The following is a 14314-nucleotide window of genomic DNA, read 5'->3' as shown; positions in this document are numbered from 1 at the left end:
TTTACACACCAAGTACTGCTTATTCATTAAATCTTTTCAAGCTAATGACAAATATCACAGAGTAAATTTTAATTTTGTTATTAAGAAATAATTTTCTATTCACCTAGGCTTACAACAATGCCATAATATGTCACCATAAGCCTTTGGTTATTAAAATGAAAATATTAACAGCCATCGACCAGAACACCTGACCTGCCTATTGGGAAATCTGTATGCAGGTCAAGAAGCAACAGTTAGACTGGACATTGAACAACAGACTGGTTCCAAATTGGGAAAGGAGTACATAAAGGCTGTATATTGTCACACTGGTTATTTAACTTATGTGCAGAGCACATCATGAGAAACGCTGGGCTGGAAGAAGCAAAAGCTGGAATCAAGATTGCCGGGAGAAATATCAATAACCTCAGATATGCAGATGACACCACCCTTATGGCAGAAAGCGAAGAAGAACTAAAAGGCCTCTTGATGAAAGTGAAACAGGAGAGTAAAAAAGTTGGCTTAAAACTCAACATTCAAAACACAAATATCATGGTATCTGGTCTCATCACTTCATGGCAAATAGATGGGGAAACAGTGGAAACAGTGGCTGACTTTATTTTTTGGTCTCCAAAATCACTGCAGATGGTGACTGCAGCCATGAAATTAAAAGACACTTACTCCTTGGAAGTTAAGACCAACCTAGACAGCATATTAAAAAGCAGACACATTACTTTGCCAACAAAGGTCCACATAGTTAAGGCTATGGTTTTTCCAGTAGTCATGTATGGATGTGAGAGTTGGACTATAAAGAAGGCTGAGTGCCAAAGAATTGATGCTTTGAACTGTGGTGTTGGAGAAGACTCTTGAGAGTCCCTTGGACTGCAAGGAGATCCAACCAGTCTATCCTAAAGGACATCAGTCCTGAATATTCACTGGAAAGACTGATGTTGAAGCTGAATCTCCAATACTTTGGCCACCTGAGGCAAAGAACTGACTCATCTGAAAAGACCCTGATGCTGGGAAAGATTGAAGGCAGGAGAAGGGGAAGACAGAGAATGAGATGGTTTGATGGCATCACTGACTCAATGGACATGAGTTTGAATAAACTCCGGGAGTTGATGATGGACAGGGAAGCCTGGCATGCTGCAATCCATGAGGGGTCAAAGAATTGGACACGACTGAGCGACTGAACTGAACTGATAATGCGTTTATCAGTTTCTCCAATCATTATAAATCAACTAGGTTAGTAAATATTTTGATTAAAGTTGCTTTGATATGATAAGTGGTTGGACTTTTGACGAGAGCTCAAGTTTTGGTATAGTTGAAGGTCACAGACTTCCTGCAGAAAATAGATTAGCACTCTCAGAAGCAGGGCTTCCAGCAATAACAGTACGCAGGGGAGGAAGAGTGAATAGAAAGAACCAAAGGAGCAGAGGGAGCTGGCTGCAGACCTGATGGGAGTGGATGGCCAGCAGATCCATCGCAGTGTTCAGTGGGTGGAGGGAACTTCTTCCTTACTGGGGCCAGTACTGTTGCCCAAGAAAGGGAACCCAGGGAGTAGCTGGGCTGCTGTAATGCTCACCTAAGGTATAGCCTGCTAAAACTGCCATAACGAAATATTTATTAATAATAAGATTAATAAATAAAGGTTTAATAATAAACCAACTATCACAAAATAGTTATCTTCAACAACAGAAATTTTTTTCTCATTCTTCTGGAAGCTAGAAGTCCAAGATCAATGTGTTGGCTGTTTCGGTTTCTTCCAAGGCCTCTCTCCTTGGGTTGCAGATGGTCGCCTTCTCATCATGTCCTTGCATGCTTGGGCCTTGGTCAGTGTGTTGTGTGCGCCCTAATCTCCTCTTCTATAAGGATACCAGTTATACTGGATCAGGGTCCATCCATCTGACCTCATTAATTAGCTCTTTAAGTGCTCTGCCTCCCAACAGTCATTTTCTGATGTCCTAATAATTAGAATTTCAACAGAGAAATCTGGGGAGGCGGGGGACACAATCCAGCCCCTAACACCTAGCAAGATCTGAATCATCTGTCTGGTTGAAGCAAAACTCAAAATGCAGCATCCAGTTTCCTAACTGAGCACTAGGCAAAACAGGAGAATCAAAACATGATTTCATTTGTGTTTGGGGTTTGTTTGTTTTTGCAGATTTTGATATTTTCAGAAAGCATCAAAGCAGTCATCACGGAAAAAGCAGAAATTTATTTTACTTATTATACTAGTCCCATTAATTATCCTCCGAGGGTCTAAGCTGGTCTGAGGCCATCCTAGCTAAGGACTGGAATGGGTAGCCAAGGCAGGGCTCTGGCCTAACATGGGAATTAGAATACAAGTCATAAGACTATCAGTGAATTTCAGTTATGGGTCCGGAGGAGTAAAAAGAGTTGAAAGAGAAGATTGCCACTGTGGACAGGGAAAACCACACACTCACTCCAGGCACAACAGATAGGAGACCTGGGATACCAGGCTTGGTTTGGATTCCTGTAGAGTTCTAGAAGGGTAGATCCTAAGCAAAGTGGTGGAAAGACATCAGCTTTAAAGTGAAAAAGTTCTGAATCAAAACACTAAATAGGTGTCACACTGATTGTGAATCTGTCAGAATATGATCACACCTCTTTGGGTCTCAAATTCAATAAGTGAAAAAAATGAAAGTGTTAGTCATTCAGCGGTGTTCAACTATTTGTGACCCCATGGACTGTAGCCTGCCAAGGTCGTTTGTCCATGGGGTTTTCCAGGCAAGAATACTGGAGTGGGTTGTCATGCCCTCCTCCAGGGGCTCCTCCCCATCCGCGGATGAAACCCGGGTTTCCTGCATTGCAGGCGGATTCTTTACCATCTGAACCACCAGGAAAGCCCTCAAATTCAGTAAACATCTCTGTAAACATTAATTCTTTTTTTTTTTTTTACTCTTTTTGCATAGCTGAGTTGGACTGGAGGAGATAATTACCAATTTTAAATTTAATCTAGTGAAAAATAAACCAGAATTAAACAGGGCCAGTAGTAACATGGAATGTATCTTCAGCCACCTGTGCTCACAAAATCACATGTAATAAATCTACATTTTCCTGGCTTTGCATTAATATATTATGCAAATATCTAAGAACAAAGGTATCTCCTTTAATTTCTAATAGTCAAAACTTCCCTGAACACCACATATTAGAGTATTCTCTGTCAAGCTTAAACATTTGCTTATTGCCATAGAAACGTGGTGTTGATATTTCTGGTTGCTAGGAGCGTCATAGCATTGCCTACGTATACAATAGCATTCTGTCAGCTTAGATGTGGGGCTTTTTAATCAGCAGGACTTTCTCTTTCTATGCCGGTACAATAATAGGACGTATAGATTTGCCATGCAAATTTTACATGGATATCTGAACTCACTAATCCAGAGAAATAAAAGCACGAGTATTTAATAACTTATGTTTAGGGTTTTTTTTCTTTTTTTGCAGCAGCAGCTTCCAGAGTGAATAAATAGATAAAAGCCTTGAAACAAAGCAGATGCCCACCAGTAACAGAATGGCTGAATATATTGTGCTGTACACATATCACAGATATCACGGAGTCATTAAAAGAAATCAAGTACAGCTATGCCAGATGACGAAAGAATTTCCACCCTGTGTTGTCAAGTGAGAAAAGCAAAATGCATAAAACTATGTTTCTATAGCAATGTTCATAGCAACATTATTCACAATAGCCAAAAGGTAGAAGCGTTTAAAATTCGATTACATAACTCATAATATTTTGTAACTTAAAAACATTAATATAACCTTAATTTTAAATCTTTTACATTTACTTAAGAATACATTTTATAAAATATGTTCAAATTTGGATTTTAAATGCAATCATGCTTGGAATACAATTACATTTTTTAATTCTATCATCATTATCGTTAGAACACAGATTATGTAAAAATCTTGATAACAACCTAATGATTTTTCTGAAATAAAGGCAAGAAAGAAAGTTCATAGAATAAACACATAATGATTTATGAATTATATATAATTATGTTAGTCATCTAAAACACTTCCTATTCAACAGTCACCAGACAGTAATAATTAAATTTGGTCTTTTGGGTATTTTGCCAACTTAGTGACTTTATAAAACTATAGTTTTACAGTTATCTTTCAAATGTCATTATGAAGCTATATTTTTCAGGGTAGGAAGAATTCTACCTTGGTTTTACAGTTGGTTTATTTGATTTGTGATCTTCAAAGGCTTTAAAATATGTATGTGAGCCTCTCCTTTTCCTTTTGATCTAGGCTACCGGAATATTCTGAACAAGTCTGAAAAGTACCCTGAATAGAGGATTTAGAAGAGTCCTAAGGTTAGAGCCCCTACCCAAAGGCAGAGGCTGCTGGCTCACTATACCTTGTTGCCCAGTATAGTTCAAAGCAGAGAGCCTACTGGCTTTCTGTTTCTAATCGACACCTGAAGTTCAGTCATTTCACGAAGGAAAAATCATTTCCACATCCATTTTTCTAATTAACAAAACTTTTGGTGTTGGTTAATTTTGTTTTTTTAATAAAATTAGGATAAAGACTTTGGAGAATGAGCTTTGCTTTATCTTTCAAGTGCTAACTAACCACCCCTGAAGTCTGCATACCTAATTAGTGTAATTCAAATGTTAACTAAGTCCCCTTCAGTTCAGTTCAGTCACTCAGTTGCGTCTGACTCTGCAACTCCACGAATTGCAGCATGCCAAGCCTCCCTGTCCATCACCAACTCCTGGAGTTCACCCAAACTCATGTGCATCGAGTCAATGATGCCATCCAGCCCTCTCATCCTCTGTAGTCCCCTTCTCCTCCTGCCCCCAATCCCTCCCTGCATCAGAGTCTTTTCCAATGAATCAATGCTTCGCATGAGGTTGCCAAAGTATTGGAGTTTCAGCTTTACCATCAGTCCTTCCAATGAACATCCAGGACTGATCTCCTTCAGAATGGACTGGTTAGATCTCCTTGCAGTTCAAGGGACTCTCAAGAGTCTTCTCCAATACCATAGTTCAAACTACCCTTAGGTGGTAAATTACACCAAACTATCATACTATATTGGAGAAGGAAATGGCAACCCACTCCAGTGTTCTTCCCTGGAGAATCCCAAGGATGGCAGAGCCTGGTGGACTGCCGTCTATGGGGTCTCACAGAGTCGGACACGACAGCAGTATTTTAAAGTATATTATAGCAAGTGTAACAATCACCAGATATAAGGGATTTCTAGTCATGAATTCTGCCACTAATTAGCAGCTCTTTAATGTGATTCTGCATTCAAACATTACAAAACTTTTCTCTGAAAGGTCAGAAGTCATTCAACTCTATCTTCCGTTCCGTTCTGTTCAGTCGCTCAGTTGTGTCCAACTCTTTGCAACTCCATGGACTGCAGCATGCCAGGCCTCCCTGTCCATCACCACTTCTCGGAGTTTACTCAAACTCTTGTCCATTGAGTCGGTGATGCCATCCAACCATCTCATCCTCTGTCATCCCCTTCTCCTCCTGCCTTCAATCTTTCCCAGCATCAGGGTCTTTTCAAATGAGTCAGTTCTTCGCATCAGCTGGCCAGAGTATTGGACTTTCAGCTTCAGCATAGTCCTTCCAATGAATATCCAGGACTAATTTCCTTTAGGATGGACTGGTTGGATCTCCTTGCTGTCCAAGGGACTCTCAAGAGTCTTCTCCAACACCACAGTTCAAAAGCATCAATTCTTCGGCACTCGGTTTTCTTTATAGTCCAATTCTCACATCCATACATGACCACTGGAAAAACCATAGCCTTGACTAGACGGACCTTTGTTGACAAAGTAATGTGTTTGCTTTTTAATATACTGTCTAGGTTGGTCATAACTTTTCTTCCAAGGAGCAAGTGTCTTTTAATTTCATGGCTGCAGTCACCATCTGCAGTGATTTTGGAGCCCAGAAAAATAAAGTCAGCCACTGTTTCCACTGTTTCCCCATCTATTTGCCATGAAATGATGGGGCCAAATGTCATGATCTTAGTTTTCTGAATATTGAGCTTTAAGCCAACTTTTTCACTCTCCTCTTTCATCAAGACGCTCTTTAGTTCTTTGCTTTCTGCCATAAGGGTGGTGTCATCTACATATCTGAGATTCTTGATATTTCTCCTGGCAATCTTGATTCCAGTTTGATTCAACTCTATCCTAATTTGATCTTTACTGTTCGGAACCTGCACTGTGAGCTCAGAGACTAGAAAGGACATTTCCCTTTCCAGTTCGTCCCTCGATGCTGCTCATAGCACTCAGCTTCAAATTAAACAGATAACGAACATTTGCTACCTCTTCCTACACACCCTTCAGATCACCACACACATCTCTGAGAGTGGCTACCTCCTCACTGAAAACAGACTTCTCCCATTCAGTCTTATGTTCAAGGTATGGGCACATTTCTGTACACAAGCCCTATGCTTGTGCTTAGTCGCTCAGTCGTGTCCAGCTCTTTGCGACCCCATGGACCGCAGCTTGCCAGGCTCCTCTGTCCATGGGGATTCTCCAGCCAAGAATACTGGAGTGGGTTGCCATGCCTTCCTCCAGGGGATCTTCCCAACCCAGGGATTGAAGCCAGATCTCCCACATTGCAGGCGGATTCTTGACCATCTGAGCTACCAGTGAAGCCCAAGGATACTGAAAAGGGTAGCTTATCCCTTCTCCAGGACATTTTTCCAACCCAGGATTTGAACCAGGGTCTCCTGTATTGCAGGCAGATTCTTTACCAGATGAGCTACTAGGGAAGCCCCCACAAGCCATAAAACCCAACTCATTTAATCGTTGAGGGGGCTCAGATCCCCACCGTCAGATGATTTGAATAAAATGAATAAAACCCCACTGTCTAAAATGAATAAAGTCCCACTATTTATTTGAATAAAACCACACTATATATCTGCCTGCAATGCAGGAGACCTGGGTTCAATCCCTGGGTGGGGAAGATCCCTTGGAGAAGGAAATGGCAACCCACTCCAGGATTCTTGCCTGGAGAATTCCATGGACAGAGGAACCTGGTGGGCCACAGTCCATGGGGTCACAAGGAGTAGGACATGACTGAGTAACTAACACACACGGTATCTAGAAAGATGAAGTCGAAACACCTTCTATCCTGGCTACCACTTTCACTGGGAGCAAAACCAGTCCCAGGTGAACAGAAACTAGAACATATTTTTTTCTACTGCTTGCAGTCCTTTTATATTCTCTTTCTTATCACCTTTCAGCATGGTTTTGGGGCTCCACCAGGATATTGGCTTGTGGGGTTCATATATTCCTTCTATTTATCAGGTGCCTATTGGGGTTCTGAGGAAAAGTAACTTGCATCCAGAAAGGCTAAGAAATGCATTAAAGTTGCAGATCTTTCATTTCTGCTAGCTGCTATATGGGCTTCCCAGGTAGCGCTACTGGTAAAGAACCTGCCTGGCAATTCAGGAGATGTCAGAGATGCAGGTTCAATCCTTGGGTGGGGAAGATCCCTGGAGGAGGGCATGGCAACCCATTCCTGTACTCTTGCCTGGACAATTCCATGGACAGAAGAGCCTGGCAGGCTATGGTCCATAGGATCGCACAGAGTCAGATCCGACTGAAGTGACAGCACACAGCACACACCAGCTGCTATACAAGTCACCTGGTTTAGTTTGATGAGTTCCTGCTTCCTGTAAAACATCGGTAGCTTGAAGAGGCTGGAGTTAAGGTGACCCACCATCCAGGTTTGCCTAGGGGTGAAGTAGTATCTGGGGCATAGGATTTGCAGTACTTAAATGGTCAAGTCCTGGGCAAATCTGGACCAGTTTGTCACTGTTGTTGGTTGGTTAGATTCTATCATAGGTGGCACACAATGGAACTTTCACGTGGAGTGGCACCAGCACAAGGCTGGTACCTACACATCTCCGACTTAACAAACTCCTCCAGCCAGTCCCTTTTACATTCAAGTTGCAGTCCTAGAAAAAAAAAAAAAGAAGCCTCTTCTTTGACCTTCTTTAAAATTTTAAGAAATTAACTTTCATAATGTGCTGGCCCTGTATTTATTTGAAAACTTATTAAAGGGTCTTTAACCACTCTTGAGAGTCCCTTGGACTGGAAGGAGATCTAACCAGTCCATTCTAAAGGAGATCAGTCTTGGCTGTACTTTGGAAGGACTGATGCTAAAGCTGAAACTCCAATACTTTGGCCACTTCGTGTGAAGAGTTGACTCATTGGAAAAGACTCTGATGCTGGGAGGGATTGGGGGCAGGAGGAGAAGGGGATGACAGAGGATGAGATGGCTGGATGGCATCACGGACTCGATGGACGTGAATTTGAGTGAACTCCGGGAGTTGGTGGACAGGGAGGCTTGGCGTGCTGCGATTCATGGGGTCACAAAGAGTCAGACACGACTGAGCGACTGAACTAAACTGAACTGAAGCACTCTCTGCCACTCTCACCAAAGGTTTGCTTGTTTCAAAGGCAGATGACCTGAAGCCTGGGACTCTATGACATTCCATTTCGTTCTGACATTTCCAAGATTCTGATATTTACTCCACTAAGTGCTCCTCAATCACATGCCTTTCAGCTGAGCTATCCTTAAGTTCCTCTTCTCTTCATTCTCTTCTCCTAAAAACTGAAAATTTGTACAGACTGAGCCCTACTAATAGGGTGTTTCCTTATTATTGGGTAGAGTATATTTTATGCAAAAGGTATCAGAAACTAAAATTATTCATTAACAAATATTTATTGAGCTGTTCCTATATTATAGCACTGTGTTTACTACTAAACATATAAGACTGAACAATGTAAGCACAACTATCAACCTGGCAAGCATTGCTGGGAAAGATATACCATGAAGGTCAAGCTCCTCATGCTGTGTGGGCACAGCAGAGGAACAAGTCATCCAAATTTAGGGGTCATGGAAGATTAAAAGGAGGGTTAGCACTCATCTGTTGATGCATTCACTGATTAACCCAACAAATACTTGCTGAGAGTCTTATGTGTACAAGCACTGTGATAGCCATTGTAGATGAGAATGAATGTAATCTTTTAGTCTTTATGTTGGAAATGTTCCTGGTTTAGTATGACAAAAGTACATATAAATAAATACTGCAATATGATGTAATCAGGGAGAGTTTGACTGAGAAAGGCAACTTCTCTGTGGAATTGTACTTGACCTTGAAGGTTAGGAATAATAGGGAAGAAGAAGACTCTCCACACAGAGGCAACAGCTCATGGAAATATTGGGTTGGCTAAGAAGTTCATTCGGGTTTTTCCATAAGATGTTACAGAAAAAATCGGATGAACTTCTTGACCAAACCAATATGTGGAGGTGTGAAAGCACATGATCAGTAAGGTAACTGCAAGAACTGGGTGTGGTTAAGGGTAAGATGTTTGTGAAGACTGGTAGATAACGACTGGAATGGTAGGTGGCACCAGATCACAGAAGGTCATTTTATGCCTTCTCAAGGGATTTGGATTTATTCTGAAAATTATAAGAAGCCACGGAACAGTTTTAAGTCAGAAAGTGACCTTTTTAGATTTGTGTCTTAGAAAGAAGAGGGTGGACTAGAGGAAGAAGTAATTTATCTGATTCGCAAAACTACTCTGTGAAGTGAATATATCAGGTATTTTTACTCACATTTTATATATAAGAATCTAAGACTGAGAGGTGTCGAGTAATTTGTTTAGGGCCCATAAGCCATTTCAAAATTGATAAAAAATAATTTCAGACAGGAATGTAGATGGAAGCCTCTATGCAGTTTACCTTTGGCTCCTATCTTGCTTTTCTTGAAAATAATAATTGCAAGCTAGTTCTGGTTGCACTGCTGACTCAAACTAGTTTTCTATAATGAATTAGATATAATTTTTACAATTTGAATCAGACACTTTGAAGCATCAAAGCATATCACAATATGTTTTTCTATTTCCTAGGCAAAGGCCTGGGTCACTCATATTTTCTAATGTTATTCTGCATCTTCTAAATCTTACACTCCAGGTTGCAAATGAACCACAGGAACTTTCCAACTTCTCTAATTTTTAGTCAACAGGAGGCAATTCACTTTAAGAAAGTGACATTTTTATCCTCTGATATTGTAAACATCTCAAAACTGTTGACACCGGTTGAAATATGTTTCTTCTGCTATCTGTGGGATGTTGTAGGTGTCAAATAATTGTGGTTTGGTTTTCTTCTCTTCTCAGTTTTATTATTTAAGTGAAATTAAGCCAATAATGATTTTTGTTTTCCCCTAAATATCTCTAAAGTTTTCAGAGTTTATTAATTACAATAAATATTAAGGATTATGTTCATAGAAAAAGAAAACATATTACTTAAAACTATTCCTGGAAATTCTAGATTTCATTGAGGTGAAGGGTGAATAGCAATACGTCTGTAATATTAGCAAGGGAAAGTCAGCTTCCTTATTTTTCCTCTATAACACTGGTTCTCAAACTGTGATCCCATGGCCAACGCCATGTGCATTACCTAGGAACTTGTTAGAAATACAGATTCTTACCCTGAACCCCAGATCTACTGAGCCGAGCAAGGTGTGGAGTAAAGCAGGGGAATGGATTTTTTTTTCAGATGCCCTCAGTGATTTTGATGCAGGCTAAAGTACAAGGTACATCGGTATAAAAGAAAAAAAGCATGTATGTTTCAGACTATAAAATACATGGTTTCCATTCAAACTCCAGACATTTGATTTTAGACACATTATTTATTTCCTAGTGCTCTCATCACATTATCTGGTTAATAACTTAATCCCATAGCCGGCCTCATGAACATTATAAGTGATACTTGATTATTTGCTCTATTGACAATCTCCCACCTCCAAGTGATTCGGATACATGCTTAAATTTGAGAACCACTGGTCTATAAGTGTAATATATTGGAGGCAGACCAGTTAATGTAATTTGAGAGGCCTGATGTAACATGAAAATGCAGGGTCCTTTGTTCAAAATATAAGAATTTCAAGATGGTGACAGGAGGAGCATTAAATGAAGTATGAGGTCCTATTAAACATAGGCCTACAACTACACAGGTGGAACACCCAAAGAGGAGTCTTTGTGTCTAACCACACCATTTTGTTTTGTTTTCGAATGCAAATGTACAGTGCCATGAAAGAGGGCCTCCGACATTACCTCCTGCGCTGTCAATCTCCACAGACAGACCATGCTGTTTGGCTTCCCATCTTTGCTCAGTGTTATCTTCTTTTTAGCAGGCCCACTGCATTTGTACTTCAAGACCCAATTTAAGGTCCCCATCCTCTGAGAAGTCTTCCTTTGTTTAACTCACTCAACTCTGTCTTTCTAAACTTGTCATTAATGGTTTTATTACAAATATAGCTCTTTTTAAAATGTTAATGATGATCATTGTGTTCCTCTTGTTTCTTACATCAGAATATAAACATCTTGAGTTGTGAGATGGTGTCATCATCATACAATGGAAAGAACATGGGATTTCGAACTCTATAAAGCCTGGGTGTAAATACCCTCTCTTGTTCACTAGCTGTGATACAGGTAAATTTGCTTCTGAGTCTCAGAATCTTCATTGGAAAAATGGGCTAAGACGACCTACTGCACTGGGTTGTTGTGAGGACTAAATGATATATGTAAATCCCTGGGCATATATGTGCTGTGCTAAGTTGCTTCAGTCGTGTGCGACTCTTTGCAACCTATGGACACAAGCCTGCCAGGCTCTTCTGTCCATGGGATTCTCCTGGCAAGGATACTGGAGTGGGCTGCCATTCCCTCCTCGAGGGATCCTAACAACCCAGGAATCGAATCTGCATCAGTTATGTCTCCTGCGTTGGCAGGCAGATTCTTTACCACTGATGCCACCTAGAAAGTTCTCTTATATAAATGACCATAAAATATTATTTCATTTATTGGATATCTCACTCCATACATCTGATTTTGTTTTAGCAAACAGATAGTTGCTAAACACAAAAACAAATTTCAATAAATATATGCTTGTTGGAAATTATATGTATATTTTCTTGTATTAAACTACATGTATCCAGGAAGTAAAACAATTCCACATTGAATTACTTATAAAATGTTCATTATCTCCAACTTGTTTGTACATTCTTATATTCAAATTTTGACTTTTATAAAAAATTTTTAATACTCTGTACAATCCTTTATATTTTCAAAGTATTTTCACACCTATTATGTTATTGATGTTAACTTACAGGGGTGAAAAGAGAGTTTTATTCCCGATGAGAATAAGGGAAAGATTGGAGCAGAGTAAGAGATTGCTTAAATTACACACACCATCAGTGTAATTAAATATCCACTGATGTGTCCTTGAAACTGGGTCTACACTCATATGCTGACTCCTTGCCTAATATTTTTTCCACCATACCAAATCTGTAAAGGACATACAGGAACAATTGTTTTAAGAACGTATCTGTAAAGTACCTACAGGAACAATTATTTTAAATGATTAAAAGAGAATAAATGATGGGCCTTTTCACTGGGGCATTCTGTGTCTGTTGAATTAAACATGTAAGCTGCCTATTACAGTTCTTGGATCACTGCAGTACATGCGGAGTGTGTTATTTAAATTTCTATTTTTGATAAGCGTATTTTAAAGGAATGGTTTTTTTCCTTGATGAGAATTTAAGGAAAAGGGTCATTATTTTTAAGACAGTTTCAATTTGGGGCCTAGCAAGTCATGCTTGAAAGCTGTTTTTTTCCCCACGTGAATTATTACACTTCCTCCTGCCTGACTAGCGCAGCTTACAACCTTGCCTACCAAACTTATGACTCAAAGGCTCCTGAGGACTTTTTGTAGCCTTCCAGCCATAGCCCAAACACCCAAAGACGCTCCCACGTGAAACAACCAAACACAATCTCCCAAGCCCAAGGTCCGCTAAGGCGAGAGCTCCCACATAAAAGGCGAATGAGAGGGCAGCGCCCCCCCTTTGCTCCCACCCCTCCCCGTCTACAGCATCCAATCGCTTTTCTCTGTTGTGCGGTCGGCTCCTGGCATTGGCCGAGAACGCGACCCGCGCGGGACCAGTGCGCACGGGCCGAACTGGAGACTTGTCCGTCACGTGCGGCTGCCCGGCCACCCCGCCTCACAGCGCGCCTGGCTGGGCCGGGGAGGGGGGCGGGGCCCGGGAGCTGCTGCGCCTGCGTTGTGGGCGTTCTCGGGCAGCAGCTGCCGCCGCCGCCGCCGCCTCCGCCGCTACCGCCGCGTTTGGGTGTAGAATCTGGAATTCCTGCGCCTCGTTAACAATGAAGCAGAGTTCGAATGTGCCGGCTTTCCTCAGCAAGCTGTGGACGCTTGTGGAGGAAACGCACACCAACGAGTTTATCACCTGGAGTCAGGTAAGGGTGAGGGCACCGCGGCCTCCGAACCCCCTGACTAACGTCCTCCTCTCTCGCTCTCTCCCGCGGGGCTGTCTCTCGCGGCCTGCGGCTCGACGCCCTCTGCGAGGGCCCGCGGCGCGGGGGCGGCGGGGTGGCGCGGGCCTCGGCGTGCGGCCTCGCGGGGGACCCCGGTATTGTTCGCGCGGGGAGCGGCGGGGGTCCCGGCCGGCGCCGCGGGCTCAGGCCGCGGTGGGGGAGGGGCGGCCCGCGCGGGGCTCCGCGGCCCGGGAGACCCCGTAACGGTCCGACCCGGGCGGCGTTCGGAACCAGCCCGGCCGAGCCAGGGCGGCCCACGAGCCCAGGGCGCGGGAGCCACGTTACTGCACACTCATCCTCCGTCCTCCCGCCCGGCTCGCGGGCTGCGGCTCGCTGGGGGCCGGGCAGCCCGGCCGGGATCTTCGACGCGGGGTTTTTGCGAGGCAGTCTTCACCTCCGCGACCTGATTCTCGTCCCTGAAAACAGACACACAGCCCGCCTCGCATCTGAGATCATTGTGAGGACGGCATTGCTTATCAGTAGGTTTTTAAAATACCGTGTTATAGAAAATGACACATTATTCTTTGACGATTTTGAGCCATTTGTGTAAGTGGATTTTTTAATGATTATTTTAATAAAAGTGCGAATGGACAGGTGCTGAGTAACATAGTGAAGAGCAAAAACGAATCACTAAATTTCCCTAAACACTTGCCGGCAGTGTAGTGTATAGATAGATGCCTTGATAATTGGTTTGATCCCAGTTCTGACACTAAACAGGCTTCTTATCTCATCTGGCCCAAGTGGCTGATGAATGGTTTACGTAGTTACTCCAAGACCCCTGTCTAGTTCCACATACTGATTTTGATTAGAATGATTATTACATAAACAGAGCGTTTGCGTTAGAATATTAAGCTATGGAATCATTTTGTGAAGGGGGGTGGAGTTCTCTTATCGTAGATACTCATCTGTTTTGGATGTTATCTTGGTTTAGAGGTCTGGAAAAGAGTAAGTGAAAA

The 14314-nt window shown here is 42.1% G+C and overlaps 1 protein-coding gene across 4 annotated transcripts in view; it reads left to right on the top strand.

Moving 5' to 3' along the window:
• The first annotated feature begins 13168 nt into the window (after nucleotides 1-13168).
• HSF2 (heat shock transcription factor 2) overlaps nucleotides 13169-14314 on the top strand; it is a 39333-nt gene continuing 38187 nt past the window's right edge. For all 4 annotated transcript variants that reach the window (XM_068985089.1, XM_068985088.1, XM_068985087.1 and 1 more), the window contains exon 1: nucleotides 13169-13280. In XM_068985089.1, the coding sequence (XP_068841190.1) occupies nucleotides 13188-13280 (93 nt within the window). In that variant the 5' untranslated portion in view covers nucleotides 13169-13187. The remainder of the gene's footprint in view (nucleotides 13281-14314) is intronic.

Source organism: Capricornis sumatraensis, chromosome 13 (genome assembly GCF_032405125.1).
Source record: "Capricornis sumatraensis isolate serow.1 chromosome 13, serow.2, whole genome shotgun sequence".
NCBI classification, from domain to species: Eukaryota; Metazoa; Chordata; class Mammalia; order Artiodactyla; family Bovidae; genus Capricornis; species Capricornis sumatraensis.
This window is presented reverse-complemented; position numbering and strand designations above follow the sequence as displayed.